The 20982-nt window shown below is 44.0% G+C and overlaps 1 protein-coding gene across 4 annotated transcripts; it reads left to right on the top strand.

Annotated features, from left to right (window-relative positions):
- The first annotated feature begins 2552 nt into the window (after window positions 1–2552).
- Window positions 2553–20548, top strand: LOC121872466 (lactosylceramide 4-alpha-galactosyltransferase-like). Of its 4 annotated transcripts, none has more exons than XM_042375256.1 (6): window positions 2553–4478; window positions 5090–5278; window positions 5438–5610; window positions 6126–6371; window positions 18065–18151; window positions 20271–20548. In XM_042375256.1, the coding sequence occupies exons 1-6, from the start codon at window positions 4374–4376 to the stop codon at window positions 20467–20469; spliced, it is 999 nt and encodes a 332-aa protein (XP_042231190.1). In that variant the 5' UTR covers window positions 2553–4373; the 3' UTR covers window positions 20470–20548. The 4 variants fall into 4 exon arrangements, with proteins under 4 accessions (XP_042231190.1, XP_042231189.1, XP_042231188.1 ...); XM_042375255.1 differs by having other exon boundaries at window positions 5087–5278; XM_042375254.1 differs by having other exon boundaries at window positions 2553–4493.
- Window positions 20549–20982: the final 434 nt, after the last annotated feature.

Raw genomic sequence — 20982 nt, 5'->3', positions numbered from 1 at the left:
CCCCTCCCTCTCTCCCCAAGGCCTACCCCTCCCCCTCTCTCCCCTGCCTACCCTCCTCCCCCTCTCTCCCCTGCCTACCCTCTCCCTCTCCTGCCTACCCTCCTCCCCCTCTGTCACCCCTCTCCCTCCTCTGCCTACCCTCCCTCTCTCCCCCAAGGCCTACCCCTCCCCTCTCTCCCCTGCCTACCCTTCTTCTCCCTGTTTACCTCCTCTCCTCGTTTAATACTTCCCTTCTCCCTGTTTACCTCCTCTCCCTGCCTACTCTCCTCTCTCTGCCTACCTCTACCCTCCTCCCAGCCCTCCCTCCTCCCCATCCTCCTGCCTCCTCCTCCTCCTCCCGCCCCCTTCTCCTGTTTACCCCCTGCCTACCCTCCCTCTCTCCCCTGCCTACCCTCCCCCTCTCTCCCCTGCCTACCCCCCTCCCCCAAGGCCTACCCCTCCTCCTCCCCCTCCCCTGCCTACCCCTCTCCCTCTCTCCCCTGCCTACCCCCTCCTCCCCCTCCCTGCCTACCCCCTCTCCTCTCTCTCTCTCTCCCTGCCTGCTACTCCCTCCCCCTCTCTCCCAAGCCTACCCTCTCCCTCTCTCCCTGCCTACTCCCTCCCCCTCCCAAGCCACCCTCCCTCTCTCCCCTTGCCTACCCCTCCCCTCTCCTGCTTCTACCCTCCTCCCTCTCTCCCTGCCACCCCCTCCTCTCCCCCCTACCCCTCCCTGCCCTACCCCCTCCCTCTCTCCCCCTGCCTACTCCCTCCCCCTCTCCCTCCCTGCCTACCCCTCCCCCCTCTCCCTGCTCACTCCCTCCCTCTCCTGCCTACCCTCCCCTCTCTCCCTGCCTGCCTAACACCCCCTCCCTTCTCTCCCCCTGACTCTCCCTCTCTCCCTGCCTACCTCCCCTCTCCCTGCCTACCCCTCCCTCTCCCCTGCCTAACACCCCTCTCTCCCTGCCTACCCCTCCCCTCTCTCCCCTGCCTACCCCTCCCCCTCAACCACACCAAACAGACGAGTGTAGGGAACATGAACTATCAAATTAGAGTAAATGGAACTAACCTAACCTAACCAATGAAAATCTAATCCTTATCCGATTGTCCACCAGTCATAAAAGCCTTGACCCCAACTAACCTAACCGCTAACCTAACCTAAGCTAACCTGACCCTAAGCCCCAACCTAACCTAAGCTGACACCTTTCCCTTAACTTTGCCGTTATTTTTTTATAATTACTCCTAATTTGACAATTATATCATTTTTTCCTAATGTCACTTTCCATAGTACCCCTGACAGACAGACAGACAGACAGACAGACAGAAATAAGACAGGAGGTGTGGCAATGTCTTCTCCTCGTGACCACACTCTGGAGGAGGAGGGTCGTATCGTGACTCGCCTCTGCATTACGATAATTGAATATATATGTTTTCTCTAGGGACACTGTGGTCTACCTCAAGATTAACTCTTCCTTCTTCATTATCATACATAATAGTTTGCCCTGCACACACACACACACACACTCACACACACACACACACACGCACACACACACACACACACACACACACACACACACACACACACACACACACACACACACACACACACACACACACACACACAACGTACTTACAACCATAGGTAAATTCTCAAATCACTATATATAATTTTTTTCTCAATTTGCCTCTAAATCATAAATATTACGAACATATGAACGCTGAATCGTCTTGTTCCCAGAAGTAACTGATGCTTTGAAACACTGTAAATAAAATCATCTAACTGCTGAGTGGTGAGGTTAGGTTAGGTTAGGTTAGGTATAAATAACACCTAACTGCTGAGTGGTGAGGCGAGGTTCACGTAAATCCCACTTAACTTTGACTAAATACAGGATGAGTGCCTGACTATGTAATGACTGAATTGGCTATTGAGTGAAATGAACATGTAATTGATTTAACAGGAGAGGGGAAGGATGAATATTAGATGGCCCTCAACATTAATTAGTTAAGTTACGGTTCTTATGTTAGATTCTGAAAATATCGTAGGAAAAATATTTCCCTTAAGCTTTGAGAATGCTGCTGACTAACTTATATAAGAGGTGGATATACAAAGATTCACAATATTACCTTAGATTTTATCGTAAATATAATGTGACGATATATTACCCTAAATTCTATCGTAAATACAACCAGGACATAACATTACTATAAATTCTATCGTATTACTGTGTGTGCGTGATGTGTGTGTGTGTGTGTGTGTGTGTGTGTGTGTGTGTGTGTGTGTGTGTGTGTGTGTGTGTGTGTGTGTGTGTGTGTGTTCTGTGTGTGTGTGTGTGTGTGTGTGTGTGTGTTCTGTGTGTGTGTGTGTGTGTGTGTGTGTGTGTGTGTTCTGTGTGTGTGTGTGTGTAAAGAAGCTCATCATTACACGCTTCCTCTCCACATGTACACTACAATCACCAGTACAGTACAACACATGATCATCCTCCCACATGCGCGCTGGGTCGAGGCTGCCGTCACTGATAATACCTGTGTTATCAGATATGGTGATAAGAGAGAATGTTTATGTGAAGGTAATCGGTGGTGGTAGTCTGTGCTCTGAGACCGTAAGAGGCAGTGATGTTCTCCTGTCTCTCATTCTTCTCTGAGTGCTGCAAAGGCTCTAAAGACATGTGTGGTGAAAGTCAGAGAGAGCTAGTGATGAACCGGTGACGCTGTTGTGGTGATGAAAGTAGTGGTGATGAAAGTAGTGGTGACGTCAGGCTGGAAACTTATGTCCTCACTACTAAGAATCATCGTGGCTGCATGGTGGAACAGTTCCTCAAGTGGTGGTTGTGAAAGTGACATTTCGTTGACTGTATTGGAAGGACGAATCATTATTCACAGAGGCGAGTACTACCAGACGTGACGTTTTTAATTAGGACAGGAAACACTGACGCCATATCACGGTGTGTAGATTCATGTACACTGATAACTAGCTGCAATGTCATGTTAGTGGTGTAAGTGTAGTTCAAAACGACACTACCAAATCGACGGACTTACCACACCTGACACAATTTAATTAACCAGTGTAGCGTTGGATAATTCACTAACCCTTCAAGGTGACCATTAACCACTTAAGACACAGTCAAACTATCGAAAAAGAAAACAAATGAGTGTTAGTCGTTAAGAGCAGTGAAACAATATTGATCGAAAAAAGAAAAAACAAAATCATCAGATCACTCAAGAATACATAAGAACACTGGAAATTCATCACAATATTTGTCGAAGCATCAGAATCTCTTATAGGTTTAATGCAGAAGGAAAAAGAAACTGTTCACTATATTCTTCCTCATCGTACTCACTTATCTCAGACTAGAGCGTTTGGGTAACTTGTATAACCAGCCGAGACAACAGGTGACGCTATCAGAAAAAAAAATCAAGAAAAAGTGTAGTAACCTGAAGAAAAAATAACAATTCAATAAAAAAAAAGAAAAAAACGTATTTTAAGGAAGAAAAGAATATTCTTATCTATTCTATACGACGACGATAAGATAAATAATGCGCAAGTTTAATAAATGTAAAACTATTATCAGGGGTGAAAATATTATCAAGGCTTTAATGGAATTCCTTTAGGCATTGGTATATAAGGAATTATATAGCTAGAAAATAAGAAGGAAAAAATAACAGGTGAAATTATTTCCTTCACGTGAGACAAAACAAAAGATATCAAGACCGAACTAGTGAAAAAAATATTCTAGAAATTATTACACGAAAACCATAGGTGATTATAATTATTCACAAATTATCAAGAACGAACTCGTAAAAGAAAATTCCGTAATCATTCACAAATTATTAAACCCAAACTGGTAAAAAAAAAAAAAATAAACACTAAAAGCAAAGCAAATTTGATTCCGTAATTTTTTCACTTATTTTTTTAGTGTGTGCCATGAAAGAGCTTCATAAACAGTGTAGAAATGATTAAAGAGCCTGTAAAGAGGATTACCTGGAGTAAGAGGTGTTAAAGAGTGTGTTGGATGACCACTGAGCCCTATTGTTACCTCAGACTAACCTGAAATTACGGAAAAAAAAAATAATCTGTAAGGTTTTGAGGTCGTTTGTGCGCGCGCGCGCGCGTGTGTGTGTGTGTGTGTGTGTGTGAGGCTGAAATTAATTAAGCAGAACTGCTATCCTGTGAAAAGGTCAATAAGATTTGCTGTTAATTAAAAATACCTTCGGAATTATTTATACACCTTGAGAACGAATCAGTCAAAACAAAATATTGACACACGTATTAAGGATTACGGCACCAGTTCCTCGCCTCGCTCACCTGTGACATGAAGACAGAACGAATGAGTCTTGTGTCTCTCGGATATGATGTGACGTCCAGGAGCCACGAGACCTGAAGAAGGAAGAGCAACATGAGACTCACTCGACGCAGAAAGGTGTTGATGCTGTTGATGGGCTGGATGATAGTCACCTTCAGTACCTGGCTCCTTCATTACGGCACCAACGTCCATGACCTGGTCAGTGACTCACAGGTGTGTACGGAGGGGGGATGGAGGAGGAAGGGATGGGGAAAGATTGGAAGGGGAGGAAATAACAGGGAAAGGGGGGAGAAGGAAGTAACAGGTAGGGAAAGGAATTAACGGGGAGGGGAAAGGGAGGAAGGAACAGGTAGTGGGGATATATGAAGAAGAGGAAGGAACAGGTAGTGGGGATATATGAAGAGGAGGAAGGAACAGGTAGTGGTGATATATGAAGAGGAGGAAGGAACAGGTAGTGGGGATATATGAAGAGGAGGAAGGAACAGGTAGTGGGGATATATGAAGAGGAGGAAGGAACAGGTAGTGGGGTAGGAGGATGGGTTGACACACACTACAGTTGGTATAACAGAACAGAGAGAGAGAGAGAGAGACAGACCCATGCAACAAGACAAGAGCGTTAACACTTCCGTACCATCTCTCTCTCTACCACACAGTACCACCCTCTCTCTCTCTCTCTCTCTCTACCACACAGTACCACCCCTCTCTCTCTCTCTCTCTCTACCACACAGTACCACCCCTCTCTCTTTCTCTCTCTACCACACAGCACAATCCTTCTTTCTACCACTCCTCAGGCTTTATTCTTGCAGCAGGAGCCTTCGTCAGGATGGCTGTGGTCGGAGGCTCAGGTGATACTGGAGGTGGGGGAGCCTGCGAGGGAGGGCATCCTACTACTGGAGGGGTACGGCTACCCGCGCCTCACTTTCAGGATGTGGTGCGCCGTCGAGTCTGCCGCCCGCGCCCACCCACACCTTCCTGTCTCCCTTCTGATGACCTCCCCCGTAGGTGTACAGTCTCTTGTGTATGTATGTATGTGTGTGTGTGTGTGTGTGGTGGGGGGGTGCACTAAAACAAAACATAATAAACGTGTACACAACTCTCAGTATAACACACCTAGCGGCCATTACAGGTAGTCTAATTACACCTTCCTCACCCCTCAGGTCATTAAGGACTCCTCACTCCTCCATAACTTGACGGGACACTTGAAGAACATCCACCTCCTCCACCTCAACACCACCCACCTGTTCCAAGGCTCTCCCCTTCACACCTGGTACCAGCAAAGGAAATGGAGAGAGAGTTTCTGGCCTCTATCTCACTTCAACGACGCGGTCCGGTAAGTAGATAGATAGATAGATAGATAGATAGATAGATAGATAGATAGATATTAAGTACAATTATCATGGGGCTCAGTGCCTCAGCTTGGTGTGTAAACGTCTCTCTCTCTCTCTCTCTCTCTCTCTCTCTCTCTCTCTCTCTCTCTCTCTCCAACACGCCCTCATAGTACCAGATAACGTCACACTGATATACATAAACAATAGCCAAATCCTAATAGGCCTCAATCCCAACGAATAGGTATAGCGGATTTGGATCACCTGAAGATTAGACACCCCAGTTTATTTCACCTGAAGATTAACCACCCAAACGCTAACCCAACATAACATAAACCCGCCAGGTAGCGTTAGTGGGGAGTAGGTTAGGTCAGGGTGGTTACTCTTCAGGTGAAATAAGTTAGGGGTATCTAAGCTTCGGGTGATCCATAGATTAGGGGGTAATAACACAGGAGACCTAATGATCTACAGCACACTAACACCTCCCTCCCTCCCTCACCCTGGCGTGGGGCCACAACAGTTGGCTGCTACTCTGGAAGTACGGAGGCGTGTACCTAGACCTCGACGTGATGGTGTTGCGTCCTCTCACACGCCTCCCCAACTGCACGGCGCTGGAGTCCAGGAAGTATGTGGCCGCGGGCGTGCTCAAATTCACCCCCAACCACCCACTGATGCGGGCGTGCTTGGACTACTTCGCCCAGAATTTCGACGGGACGGTGTGGGGTGGGAACGGGCCAGAGCTGCTGACACAGGTGTTGATAGACAGGTGAGAGACAGATGGTGTTTGAGTTTTGTTATGTTTTGTGTGTCTTAAAATAATAAAATATATACACACTGCCTTACAGATTTTAGAGGCGATGGTGTGAATGTTTGTTCTCGCTTGTTGATGTGTGAGGTCTTTTACGGTCGTCTCTAAGTCAATATGTATACAATATATACTGTTCATTTAAGACACCCTGTGTATATAAAGTACAGTGTCTATTTCTTTGTCTGTGTGGGTGTATGTGTTTCTTTACCTAAGTACAGCAAAAATTTTGACGGCACAGAGCTGAAGTTGGCGTAAAATGGGTGTGCATCGCAGGAGTGTCAGGAAGGTGGTATTTTGAGCGGATGGCCCCTGTGATCGGCACCCCACTCGTTAAGGAGGATGAATTGTCGGGAAGTCATTGTAGTGAATGTAGTTTAGGCAGTGAAATAAATGTAGTGGAGATGATAGTGTAGAAGATTTAGTGTAGCTGCTAGTGTAGTAGACTTAGTGTAGTCAGGAACATAGGCTATGAGCTGTCCTTTAATAAACAACCTGAACAACGCCGGGTACCTCAGTTAGTCATCATCATCATCATCATCATCATCATCATCATCATTATTATTATTATTACAGTATTAAATTTCAGTATATATCAGAACTATTAATAAAATCGAGGTCACATAATGGTCCAGATTCACGAAGGACCTAACGATCACTATTGCTCGTAAGAGGACAGGTAAGAATATACCTTACTTGATGCCTTAATTAAACTAAAGCACAAAAAATAACAAAAAACAGCTTTAACTTTACATCGAGACACTAATTTGACAAGTTACGTTCATTCACCATCATTTGGGAGATCAAACTAATGGCAGGAACCTTTAATTAAATGTTAAGTGAAAGTATCTAGTCAAGGCGCTCAGTCTCAGTGATGTTTTAATGCCATTTGGAAACATTTAGTACCTTGGGTTAGATAATTCATTTAGATGTATAGTAGGGGTCAATGGTTCACTCCCTCACAACATGAAGCAGTATCGACCCCCAATGAGACACAAGAACACTCCACCATCAGATGACAGAAATTCTCTGATCGCTGGCCGTACTGGTCGGACGTGTCAGCCTTGTACTCTGCGAGAACACTGTTGATTTTCACTGGCTGCCTAAGGTTTGCACCATGCCTGGGGCAAGTGGTGGGCAGAAACCTGTGAAGGCTGAAGAAGAAAGGATTGCACTACTGAACAGCATAGAAGACGACCTGCGGCTTTCAAGTAGCGAATCGGAAACAGATGACCTGCGGCCAACAACAATGGAGGTGACAGACAGTTATCAAGAGGTGATTAGTAAAAAGGAAAAGAAGAGGAGGCGAGAGTTGGCGTAGAAAAATGAAGGAAGTGATAGTGAATTAAATTTTGTCCACCACTGTACATTCACATCTTCAGTAACCAAACCTAACCTAACCTAAACTTAACTAACCTAACCTAACCTAACCTGTGTGATAACGGACTTCGCACCATGAGAAAGTCTTACGATATATCAAAATCCGTCTTTGTCTGTCTCTGTCTGTCTGTCTCTCTGTCTGTCTGTCTCTCTGTCTTCTCTGGCTACAGTAACGTCATCATCCCTCTCCATCACTGGGCACACTCTGGCAACCTCTATAATAAATACACAATGTTTACTGAGGGTGGAGGGACAGTTTTCATAAAGGTGCTGCTTCAGGTAACACTAACACCGTAAGAAACAGTAATATACATATCTCTCGCCGCTGGCCAACACCTGGTAACGTTAAATGGATCCTAAACTTAAAAAAACTAATATACAAAATAATAATATCGTTCTGTTAGTGATATTATCTTTTGCTTTTCATTCCTTCGACATCACTACCCAGGAACCTAAAGATGCCCGCCAAAAATAAAAGTAAAGAAAAAGTAAACAAAAGAGCAAAAATCAGATAAACAAAAGCACTATCGTAACCTAATCCTCTTATTATCGCCGCTTCTTATCTACTTATAAAGAAACACGTGATAAAAGTCCCATATAAACAGAGCATAAAGAGAGAGAACAGAACAAGACAAAACAAAACTTGAAAACGTGGTACAACAGAGACAAGATCGTGGAGTGATGTGATCGCTTCCTCTCCTCTCACTGGACGGTCATCCCTGATGCTGTTCTGTGTAAGCTGCCACTATTGATGTGTATGTAGCCTGTGTCCGGTAGTGTATTGTTGTGTGTGTCTCTCCTGTGTACGTATGTATTAATGAACAATGGCGTGGTGGTACTCACAATCGCCTCGTACATAAGACGGCCTGAGTTCGATTCTTCTGGTATATAATTTCTGTGATCTCATTTAGCACATTGTGGTTCAGTGGATAAGCTTCCTGCCTGTCATTCGTGGTGATCTGGATTCGATACCCGGCACTTAAAGGTGATTATTGGGCTCACACGCTCTTTAGTCCGACAGCTTCACCAAACTCACCCTTTCTTGACCACAAGTGTCAACCCCCCAAGACTACTGCCAAGCTATGTATGTACAGTATGTATGTACAGTATGTATGTATGTATGTACAGTATGTATATATGTATGGCTACCTGTGGTGTAATGGTCAGCGTCCTCGCCTCGCAAGTGAGCGTACCCGAGTTCAATCCCCGGACAGGGTGAAACTATGGGCAAGTTTCTTTACGCCATTTGCCTCTGTCTACCCAGCAGTAATTAGGAACCTGAATGTTAATCGATTTGCGGATCGTATTCCGGGGTAATGGTTAGCCAGTGGAGTTGTCCAGTCTTCTCGGACTGTTCCTTGACACTGGGTCATACAGCTCGTTAACTTGGGGTGTGGTTGTTGTGTTGGCGACAGCTTCTACACCTTAAACAAATTCACGCCTAGTTGGCCCTTGGGCAGGCCATCCTCGATTTCGAGGGGCAACCATTATTATTATGTGTGAATGTATGAATCTCTTTCCCCTCCCTCTCACTTCATCTCAATGTATGTGTTAATAAATGAATCTCTCTCTCTCTCTCTCTCTCTCTCTTCTTTGTATTGATCGAGACAGACAGACAGAGACACAGACAGAGGCCAGCAGGGAAGGGACAGTCACACCTCTTAACTATACTGTCACAAGTTCACCAATCAAAGCTACATTACTACCAAACACACACCTGTCACAACCAACTTCCTCTCTCTCTCTCTCTCTCTCTCTCTCTCGCTCTCTCTCTACGGTAATCCCTCCCGTTTGACTATTAAATTATACCAACCCATTAGCGAAGACCTACACCGTCAGTGACAATTACCTCCCCCTTCCTCTCCTCCTCCAGGCGTTGAGATACAAGTCATTATCCCTTTGAGACTGTACACACACACACACACACACACACACACACACACACACTCACACTACAGGACAGGGGTAAATAGTTGAAAGGTTAAAAAAAGAATTGCTATAAAACTCGTGGGAGGACCATCAGTGTCGGTCCTATATACACAGTTCATTAAACACTGAATGGAAATCGGAAGCTGGACATTAGCATAATGAGAACTGTTTTAAAAGTCTGTTGTAATTAGTCGTTTTTACCTGTCGTACGTGGACCATTTTCCTGCCGATGGTTATTATTACCTGTACTACTGAGGTGCTATTATTATTAGTAGTAGTAGTAGTATTTTCATTATTATTATTATTATTTTTTTTATTATTATTATTATTATTATTATTATTACTATTATTATTACCATTATTATTAGTAGTAGAAGTATTTTTTTTATTATTATTATTATCGGCGGAACTACCTGATGCCCACTATCCCTGATATCGGACCCCTCCTCCACCCTCTGGAAGAAGCTATCAGCGTCAATTTCATTCCCAAATTAGTGAAACACCCTTACTTAACCCCAGCAGAAAGATCACTCCTTGCACTACCACAGAGACTGGGAGGAATGGGACTGACCAATCCAGAGGAGATTGCTGCCACCGAACATCACAGTTAAGCTCACGGCAGCCCTCACGGACCACATAATAGCTCAGAACGCGACAGGGGAGGTGGATACCAGTGAAGTAAACAAGATTCGAAGGTCTATTACGACAGAATGATAGCACGGCCAAAGTGGTAGGCTGCAGCAACTGTTGCTGCAAGTAGCAGAGAATTTGAAAAAAAGTAGCTATAGCCCAGGAGGTGGGCGCCTCGAACTGGTTAACTATGTTACCGATAAGGGCAAGTGGTTTCAGTCTCAATAAACAAGAATTTACAGATGCCATTGCTCTAAGGTATGGTAGGCCAGTAGAAGGTTTGCCCTCCCAATGCGTATGTGGCTCTTCCTATGACGTCGATCACGCCATGGTGTGCAAGAAAGGGGGCTTCATATGCATGAGGCATGACGAAGTAAGGGATTTCACAGCAAATTTGTTGAAGGAAATCTGCCGTGATGTCAGGGTAGAACCGACCCTTCTTCCATTGGACGATGAGATTTTCCAACATAGAACTTCAAACACATCCAACGAAGCCCGTGTTGACGTCAGTGCTCGAGGATTCTGGACGCGGGGACAGCGAGCCTTCTTCGACATCAGGATTTTTGATCCCATGGCCGCATGTCACCGTAAGTTAGCTCTCGATGCGGCACATAGGAGGAACGAGAACGACAAGAGAAGGGCATACGGGGAGAGAATTCAAAATGTTGATCAAGGCAGCTTCACTCCTCTGGTGTTCACAACCTCTGGTGGGATGGGACCAAGTGCAAGATGTTTCTACGCCAGACTCGCGGAGTTGATCTCCGAACAGAAGCAGCAGCCCAGAAGTTATGTTACAGCGTGGATGAGATGTCGACTGTCCTTCTCTCTCCTTCGGTCGGCTTTGCTCTGCCTCAGGGGAACGAGAGTTTCTGCCCCAATGCCGACAACTGCTGCAGATATTGACTATGAGGCTACAGTCACTGAATGCCGCATAGATCTGCGGCTCAACTAACTCAACACAGCTAGGATAGCTACTTATGTATTAGGATATTTAATATTAAGGTAATAAAATGGTGGCGAAGGTGTGGCTATTGGGGGAGACTGGAGGCCATTTAAAAAAAACTGTAGTAGTAATAGTAGTAGTTTTTTATAAATTTTTTTATTATTATTATTATTATTATTATTACTATTATTATTAATATTATTATTTTTTTAGTATTATTATTATTATTAGTAGTAGTAGTAGTAGTAGTAGTATCAAACACTAACTTACAGCTCATTTAATATATCGTTCGTACGACTATCCAATCAGCGATCAGTTACAGGTACGACTATCCAATCAGCGATCAGTTACAAGTATGACTAGCCAATCAGCGATCAGTTACAGGTACGACTATCCAATCAGCGATCAGTTACAAGTATGACTAGCCAATCAGCGATCAGTTACAGGTACGACTATCCAATTAGCAATCAGTAACAGATAAGGAACCAATGAACGACTAACTACAGATAGGTAAAGCAATCAGTGATCAGGTACACAAATATCAGTACATCAGTAGCCAATCAGCGTTCCCCAGTACACAGCACAACCTCTCTCTCTCTCTCTCTCTTATCCTCCTTTCCTCTTCCTTTGCCGCCCTCTCTCCTCTTCCTTCCCTCCCTCCCCCTCCCTCCTCCTCCCTCCTCTCTCTCCTCTCCCTTCCCTCTCTCCTCCCTTCTCCTCTTTCCTTCCCTCCCTCCCTCTCCTCCTCTCCCTTCCTCCTCCCTCTCCTCCTCCTCTCCTCTCTTCCTCCTCCTCCTCTTCCTCTTTCCTTCCTCCTTCCCTCCCCCTCCTCTCCTCAATACCAACCAATGACCAGAATAACAACAAAGGCGTCGTTAAAACACCTGAACTACAGAGGTAAGCCGCCACTCTCCCTCCAGCATAACAACGAGACCCTAACACCACACAGATTCTCGGCAGTTCGTGAGTTAATAAATCCACATTCCTCGTCAATAAAGATACACGGACGGGTCCCCATTTGGCTGAGACGTGAAACTATATGACGTAAATACTATATACACCTCGCCAATGACCCCAGAATAACATTGAGAATTTACCTTTAATTAGTAATACTTTGCACATTCTTAATTCTTATATAAATAGCAGGAGAATTAAGATATATTGACTTTCAAGTGTCTTAATGTTTCTTCTTGAGAGAGAGAGAGAGAGAGAGAGAGAGAGAGAGAGGGCGTTAAGCAGTCATTGTTTTGACCATTACAGCAGCCAGATTGGTTCTCACATCAACAACCTGGAAGCCTTACTAAACGACTACTGTACCTGAAGCAATCTGCGGTTCGGTTTGTGATGATCCTAAATGCGATACTGAACACTGATTGGTAGCTTGTACTCGCCATTCCCGGTTTTGATTGGCTGCCTTGTTGTTATTCAGATAATTGGTATGATCTGAGTTCTAATAGGCTTTCATAATATACTGCTGAACGCTGATTGGCTATACTTAATGAATTGTTCAACGTGTATCGGCAGAGACAGTGTTACCAGTGTAGAGGTGAAACGTGTCCGTGGTAATACTGAGTGTGGTGTTGGTACTATGGTAACTAAAATTGATGATGATGATGGTGATGATAATGATGATGATGAGGAGTAGGGTAATGATGATGACTTAACCACATGAGTACGATGACTTAATCCCTTGAGTACCATCACTGGCGTACGGGGACTTAAGTCATCGTACTCAAAGGGTTAAGGAACTGTAATCTAATCTGTCATTGAGTAGATTAGGTGAGAGAATCTTACCTTTATTTTATGAGATAGGTATATTAAACGACAGAGAGAGAGAGAGAGAGAGAGAGGCGGACAGAGAAAAATGGACCTAAGGACAGACAGAAAATGATACACAGACACAAACAAGAGCCAGACAGACAGAAAGACAGACAGACAAAGAGAGCCAGACAGACAGACAGACAGACAGACAAAGAGAGCCAGACAGACAGAAAGACAGAGACAGACAGACAAATAAATAGACAGAAAGACAGAGATAAACAAAAAGAGAGACGGGCAGACATACAAAGAAAAAGAGAGTGGCAGATAAACTGACAGACAAAGAGACAGACAGACCAGGGCCGGATTCAGGAGTGGGCAAGGTGGGCAGCTGCCCAGGGGCCTCCACAATCTGGGGCCTCCACATATTACAATATTTTATTTATTTGTTTATTCATTTGGATTATTTTTATTTTCATTCTTTAAACTTCATGTTTATGTATCACTTTTGTGTGTGTGTGTCTTTTGAATTTGTACACTATCAATAAATATATAGTTAATTAAAAAATTCTCAATGTTCTAATTTCCTCAATATAACTGCATATGGCTTCAAAAGTGTTCAAATTTAAAAATTTTCCCGGGGGGCTTCCAGCGCCCCCCGGAACTCCCAGATGTTTAGGCTCGCTTCACTCGCCACCCCACCCTCTTGGGTAGTTATAATGAGGGGGGCCTTCACAAAGAGGCTGCCCATGGGCCTCCACAGGTATAAATCCGGCACTGAGACAGACAGACAGACATACTGACAGACAGACAGACAGACTAACATTTCCCTGTATCCCGGGGTATACTGTACTGTAAACACACACACACACACACACACACACACACACACACACACACACACACACACACACACCGCTCATAACGTTACAAAAACCATCACATTCCCTAATTGCTCACTCCTGTTATTTTTAACTCCACCAACGTGTAAAAGTGGGATGTGCCACGCAAACTCATCACTATACCGGGAGAGGAGGAGGATGGGGAGGGATGACAGGAGGGAGGCAGGAGTGTGTGTGTGTGCAAAGGAGGTAGATGTGAGGAGGTGAGGCTGCCCGAAAGGAAATAAAGCATCTCATCCTGCATGCAGCCAACAAAAATAATATATATATATTATGTTATTATTATTAAAAGTATATATACATATATATATATATGTTACATGGCATATATATATATATATATAGCGTCTCAGTAGTGAAGGTTAGGTTAGGTTAGGTTAACACTTAAAGACCTTAGTTGTTGAAGCGCAGTAATAACGTCCTCCCCTAAACGCCCACACCCACCACCTGCACCATCCATCTGTCGTAAACCAAACCTAATTATCTGGCAATTCTCTCCACACGTCATGAAGAGTTAGATGAGGAAAGTAATTAAATACACACGTAGACAACCTCACCTTCATCCTACCGCCGCGTCCCTAGAGATTACTCATATGAAAACAATAATAATATGTCAATGAGTCAAGAGTACGATGCCACAAAACTGAGTACCGAAACTGAACCCTTTGAGTACGATAACTTAACCTCTTAAATACGATAACTTAGTTTCTTGAATATGATGACTTATGGGGTTAAGCCAAATCCCACCCACCCCCCCACCTCCCCCAACCCCAACCAACCCCTCTCCTCTCCCACACACAGCCCTCCCACTCCCTCCTTCCCCACTCACCGCCCGGTCAACTTTCCAAGACTGATTTTCAGGTATGAAGTTTAAAAGAAGTTTCAAATGACACTTGACCTCGTCCCTCACAAGACAACTTTTAGGCTGGCAGCCCCTCGAGGAGTTCTCAGAGGGGGGAGTTGGGGGCCTCTGCAATTCACTCTCTGTATTTGACCAACGAGAGGAAGTTCTTGAGGGGCTGTAGACGAGAGAGAGAGAGAGGGTGCTTGAGTTTCTTCGAAGAAATTTCTGAAAGAAACCCGCTATACTGAATCAACCAGCTCTACAAGACTTCCAATCAGAAGAGGAGAGAGGTGGAATCAAGGACACACACACACACACACACACACACACACACACACACACACACACAAAGATAACGAGAGAGAAAGAGAGAAACAAACAAAGAGAAATTGAAAGAGATAAAACAGACAATATTGGGTTAAATTTTCCTCAGACAACAACACGATAGAAAACGAATATATATAAAAAAATAATAAGACTCTGAGAGGATAATAATAAAACTCTGGTCTTCTCACCTGTGACACTGAGGCGCTATTGACAACAGGTAAAACCAGAGAGGGGAGAAAAATGATGACTCAATCTATATGATAATCTGGGAGTAGCATCACTCAGCCTCTGTACAGATTGGCTTACGAATCGGGATAATCTGTGGGGACGGGACGGGAGGGGGGAGGGGGGAGGGGCAGATTCTCATGGACCCTTAGGTTAAATTTCTTCAGGCGTCTATAGCTCCTTAAGGTAGAGTCTCAGCGTAATTATGATGCCATATTTAGAACTAGAACTTACCGCCGTATTTTTTTAAGGATTCGTAAGTTGAATTTGTCCTCTTACGTAACAAAATCCAAAGATGGCGACAATATTTCCCCCTGACGCTGTCGAAACAAAGTGAGTTCTCTGATTCCTAATTAGTGGAGACAAATAAACTCAACGTAGGAACTTTTTGAGAATCTAGGGACAGGATTCACCAATAATTAACATGTTAATTTTCTCCTCTAACTTAGGCTGAGAGTCAGTAATTAATTATGCTAAAGTCTCCATGTAATTCCAGTGCCAATTTGGGTCGTCAATTTTACATTTTGATTCAGTAGATTCGAGTTATATCTTACATCATATACGAGAAATTCTAACTTGCAGTACGAACCTTTGAGAATCCTGCAGTCGTGAGCTGTGTGTCTCATATTTTAAGACGAGGATCAGAGTTAAGGAAGTTATCTTTGTGTTAGATGCTGTCATACATCACCGTATACAAGGAGAGATTAACGTGGTGGTAACACACACACACACACACACACACACACAGTGTTAAACAGAGGTGAACAGAGGTGAACAGTGCTTAAGTCAGTAAGAACAACTCAACAGTAACAGTCGTACCCAAGTTAACCTTCACACAGTGAGGTCCCAGGTACCCAGTGATAACGACCCGTGAGACCCAACAACAACCAGCGATGTGTTTATCCGTCTACGATAGGAAGGCCTAAGACCAAACCTCACTCATATAACACCATCTGTGAGGGAATTACTACACCACATGTCCCTCATAACACCATATGTGAGGGAATTACTACACCACATGTCCCTCATAACACCATCTGTGAGGTAATTACTACACCACATGTCCCTCATAACACCATCTGTGAGGTAATTACTACACCACATGTCCCTCATAACACCATATGTGAGGGAATTACTACACCACATGTCCCTCATAACACCATATGTGAGGGAATTACTACACCACGTCAAGTCCCTCATCACACCATCTGTGAGGGAATTACTACACCACGTCAAGGTCCCTCATAACACCATCTGTGAGGGAATTACTACACCACGTCAGGCCCCTCATAACACCATCTGTGAGGGAGTTACTACACCACGTCAGGAATTACTACACCACTGTCCCTCATAACACCATATGTGAGGGAATTACTACACCACGTCAAGTCCCTCATAACACCATCACACCATGTGAGGGAATTACTACACCACGTGAGGTCCCTCATAACACCATCTGTGAGGGAATTACTACACCACGTCAGGCCCCTCATAACACCATCTGTGAGGGAATTACTACACCACTGTGTTACTACACCACGTGAGGCCCCTCATAACACCATCTGTGAGGTAATTACTACACCACGTGAGGTCCCTCATAACACCATCTGTGAGGTAATTACTACACCACGTGAGGTCCCTCATAACACCATCTGTGAGGGAATTACTACACCACGTGAGGCCCCTCATAACACCATCTGCGAGGGAATTACTACACCACGTGAGTTCCTCCTAACACCATCTGGGAGGGAGTTACTACACTACGTGTTTGCTGTTCAACACCTACATTAATGTGTATGTTCACTGTATGTTCCTTTACCTTTCTCTAATGAAGGCTTTTGTTAAACCACCAATGTATGTAATAAGTCATTTATGTCCAATGTATATTTTCAGCCTTCGGGCTGCAGAATTTTTTCAATAAACCGTTAATTATTATTATTATTATTATTATTACACACACACACACACACACACGATGTTTTTTCAATGTAAAACCGATTCTACGACTTCAGGACTTTATTTCAACGCTAATTAAACGTTGAAACGGCTTTATGATTTATCCAATGCTGACTCTAAATTAACATGACATTAATGTTAAGTCCTATATTGAAAAGACGATAGGATTTTGTTGCAGCGTTGATTCTACATTTAAATGACGCACTGTACATCAGGACTTTACTCTATCGTGACGTCACGACCTTATCTTCAACGTTGATTCTAAGCTAATTTATATATATATATATATATATATATATATATATATATATATATATATATATATATATATATATATATATATATATATATATATATATATATGTGTGTGTGTGTGTAAATAAATAAAAATCTCTCTCTTTCCATGCTAACACCACGCTAAAATGACAACCCTGAACTAAGGAATTTTTACATCTCCAAAAATTTAATTAAACTCACACAGACCAATACTTCGCCACTGTTAAAAGAATCCATAATCCAGTATATTATTCCCCCGTTCTTAATTCTGTTCCACACCTTAGGCAGACAGAGGGGCGTCGAGGGGTCGCTTTGAAGTAAACAAGGTGAATTAATTTTGTTCCAGGTTTTGTCGGAGATAAAAAAAATAAATAATGGCTATATCCTCCCGCAATAGGTAAACTCCAACCGCGGTAGGTAACCTAGCCTAACCGCACCTAGCCTAACCTAACCTAACCTAACCACACGTCATCTTCATCATCAGGTGTGGGCTAGAGCTGTCCACTGGCCGTGTTCCCCGATGCCCTGATGTGACTGTCTTACCCTCAAGAGCCTTCTACCCAATAGCGTGGTAAGTTGACCTCATGGCGGGTTAAATGGGCCCTAACCTAACCTACCCAATAGCGTGGTAAGTTGACCTCATGGCGGGTTAAATGGGCCCTAACCTAACCTAACCTAACCTACCCAATAGCGTGGTAAGTTGACCTCATGGCGGGTTAAATGGGCCCTAACCTAACCTACCCAATAGCGTGGTAAGTTGACCTCATGGCGGGTTAAATGGGCCCTAACCTAACCTAACCTAACCTACCCAATAGCGTGGTAAGTTGACCTCATGGCGGGTTAAATGGGTCTCAGTATACCTTTAAATGAGACGTATATAAATGTTTTATTTTTCTTAGTGAGTGAAAGTATGTATGAATGAATCAGTATAAATAAATGAATAAATGAATATGAATAAATAAATGAATGAATGAATGAACCAGGAATGGAATTGGTGGGGGGGTGAGAGGCAGGTTAGAGAGAGGGGGGAGAGGCATCAAACATGATCCCATTCCGTGGAGACTGATTACTCCGGGAGATGAGACGTGTCACTAGCTGCTTATACAGAGTTATTACTTCTACACTTCACAGCTGGAGTGTTACCACAATAAAGAGATGGAGACTCTTTCTCAACCATATTTTTATACACTTATGCTGATTATTGTGTGCGTGTGTGTGTAATAATAATAATATTAATAATAAACGGTACTAATAGAGTTGCAGCCGGTGGCTGAAAATATACACTTATATTTTATTTAGACATAATGATATAATATTCGTTGAATACATTTACAGGGCTGTACAGTACATAAATCAGGAGTTGTTTATTATTTTAACAATAGATGGGATGGTGCTGTTCTTATATCTACCGGTGCGGGCTCTTATGGGCTGAATTTTGTTGTAGTGGCGGACTGCGTGAGGTGGGCGGGGGACTGCCGGTGGCAGGAGGTGGCAATGACGAGGGTGGTGCATTAGTTGGCTGCCAAACCTTTCCAGTGCTTGGTGGTGGAGGTCACTGAGGGATGGCATTTCCAGGGTGGAGAGAGCGTTGGTGTAGCCGGAGTATTCTGCACCGAGCATGATTTTGCAGGCCCTTTTCTGTACCTTCTCTAGCTGACGTTGTTGGGTGGAGTTGAGAGAAGACGACCAGGCTGGTGACGCATACGTTAGTTTGGGGAGAATAAAGGCGTTGTAGATGGTCCTCAGCTCTGGCTTGGGTGTCCCAAGTGACCTAAGTCTTCGTAGCATGTAGAGACGGTACGAGGCTGCCTTGACTGTGTTATTTACATGGGCCTTCCAGTCAAGTTTGTTGTCTATAGTTACACCCAGGAGTTTGGCAGACTGCACCAGCTGGAGAGGATGGGCACCCACTGTGACTGCTGGAGCTTGCACTGGAGTGGTGGCAGTGTTGATGTGCATGACTACTTTTTTGGTGTGGTTGATGGTGACCTTGTTCTCCGTAGTCCATGCCTGTAGCCTGTCCAGGGTGCCTTGTAGCGATAAGTAGTCCGGTGAGGTGTTGTCTACTGTAACCCCCACAATGCAGTCATCCACGTACTTCCACCTGTGAGGAGTGTCAGATAGAGCGCCGTTGATCAGGATGAGGAAGCACAGTGGTCCCATCTTGGTCCCCTGGGGAACACCACAGGTGAGGTGTTGGAATGTGGAGACCGAGCCCTGATACCTCACTACCTGGTGACGTCCACTCAAGAAATCAGTGAGCAGTGAGATCAGTTTGGTGGGCAGCCCTAGTGCAATAGCTTTGTTGATAACAGTACAGTGATCAACAAGGTCAAAGGCCTTCCTGAAGTTCAACAAGGGCAACGGCCAGTGATGTTTTACGTTTCTGCAAGTTTTGTATGTGTGTGTGTGTGTGTCTGTGTGTGTGTGTGTGTGTGTGTGTGTGTGTGTGTGTGTGTGTGTGTGTGTGTGTGTGTGTGTGTGTGTGTGTGTGTGTTTGTGTCTGTGTGTGTGTGTGTGTGTGTGTGTGTGTGTGTACAGAGCAAAGGTTGACAGTTGTGTAGGTAAAGTGTGTTTTAACATGTACTGTATGTTGGTGCACAGTTTCCAGTATTGTACGTACGTGTCCCACTATGTGCACGAGTTATATATGAGTGTAGTGTAGACACATTAACCCTTGTTACCCTCAGGTGGGAGTGGCGGCGGTACTTAGAGGATGACGCTCGACTGGCAGATGACCTCCTGGATGACCCCAAAGTGTACGCCCTCCACATGTGGAACCTTCACACCCGCCACGTTCCCGTTCTTCTCACCTCCCAGCAACCCTACGCCCGCGTCGCCAACGCCCACTGCCCCATCACCGCCGCCCACGCCGGCCTGCTCATGTGAGGTGGTGTATCTCACTGCTTACATTACTTGTGCCCCATACCCAGTCAAATGCTTTCGATATATATATATATATATATATATATATATATATATATATATATATATATATATATATATATATATATATATAAAATGAACAATGACCGAGATCTGGAGGAAATTATTAATAAATTTTTAATAAAGGAATGTTTTACTTTTCCCGAAAATAACAGAAATTACCTTTTTTAAAGTTATTTAGTCAACAGGGGATTAATACATTGTTCAGAGACAGTTCAATACGTAACTGGCGTTCTTCAAAGATGCGCCTCTTTATATGTTTAACATCTGATATTTTATAAGTCAACAAAATAATTGTTATATATCAGTCTGGCGAAAAGAAGAGCTGTTTCAGAGTCTGACCTCGGATTACCACAAGCTTAGGCCGGACAAAATCTCAGTCTGTTCTTCCCTCACTCTACCCCTCCGTCCACAGCACTTTACAAAATTCCATTATAAGAACTCAAGTTCCCACCA

This window comes from Homarus americanus, unplaced genomic scaffold, assembly GCF_018991925.1.
Source record: "Homarus americanus isolate GMGI-L3 unplaced genomic scaffold, GMGI_Hamer_2.0 scaffold11302, whole genome shotgun sequence".
NCBI classification, from domain to species: Eukaryota; Metazoa; Arthropoda; class Malacostraca; order Decapoda; family Nephropidae; genus Homarus; species Homarus americanus.
This window is presented reverse-complemented; position numbering and strand designations above follow the sequence as displayed.

What these genes read in the sequence shown, in the direction of transcription:
- LOC121872466 (XM_042375253.1), top strand. Translation starts at nt 4,374, where the DNA reads ATGAGACTCACTCGACGCAGAAAGGTGTTGATGCTGTTGATGGGCTGG. An exon ending in ACACAGGTGTTGATAGACAG is followed by an intron (nt 6,372 to 18,064) that starts GTGAGAGACAGA and finishes CTTCATCATCAG; the next exon opens with GTGTGGGCTAGAGCTGTCCA. An exon ending in GCCTTCTACCCAATAGCGTG is followed by an intron (nt 18,152 to 20,270) that starts GTAAGTTGACCT and finishes TGTTACCCTCAG; the next exon opens with GTGGGAGTGGCGGCGGTACT.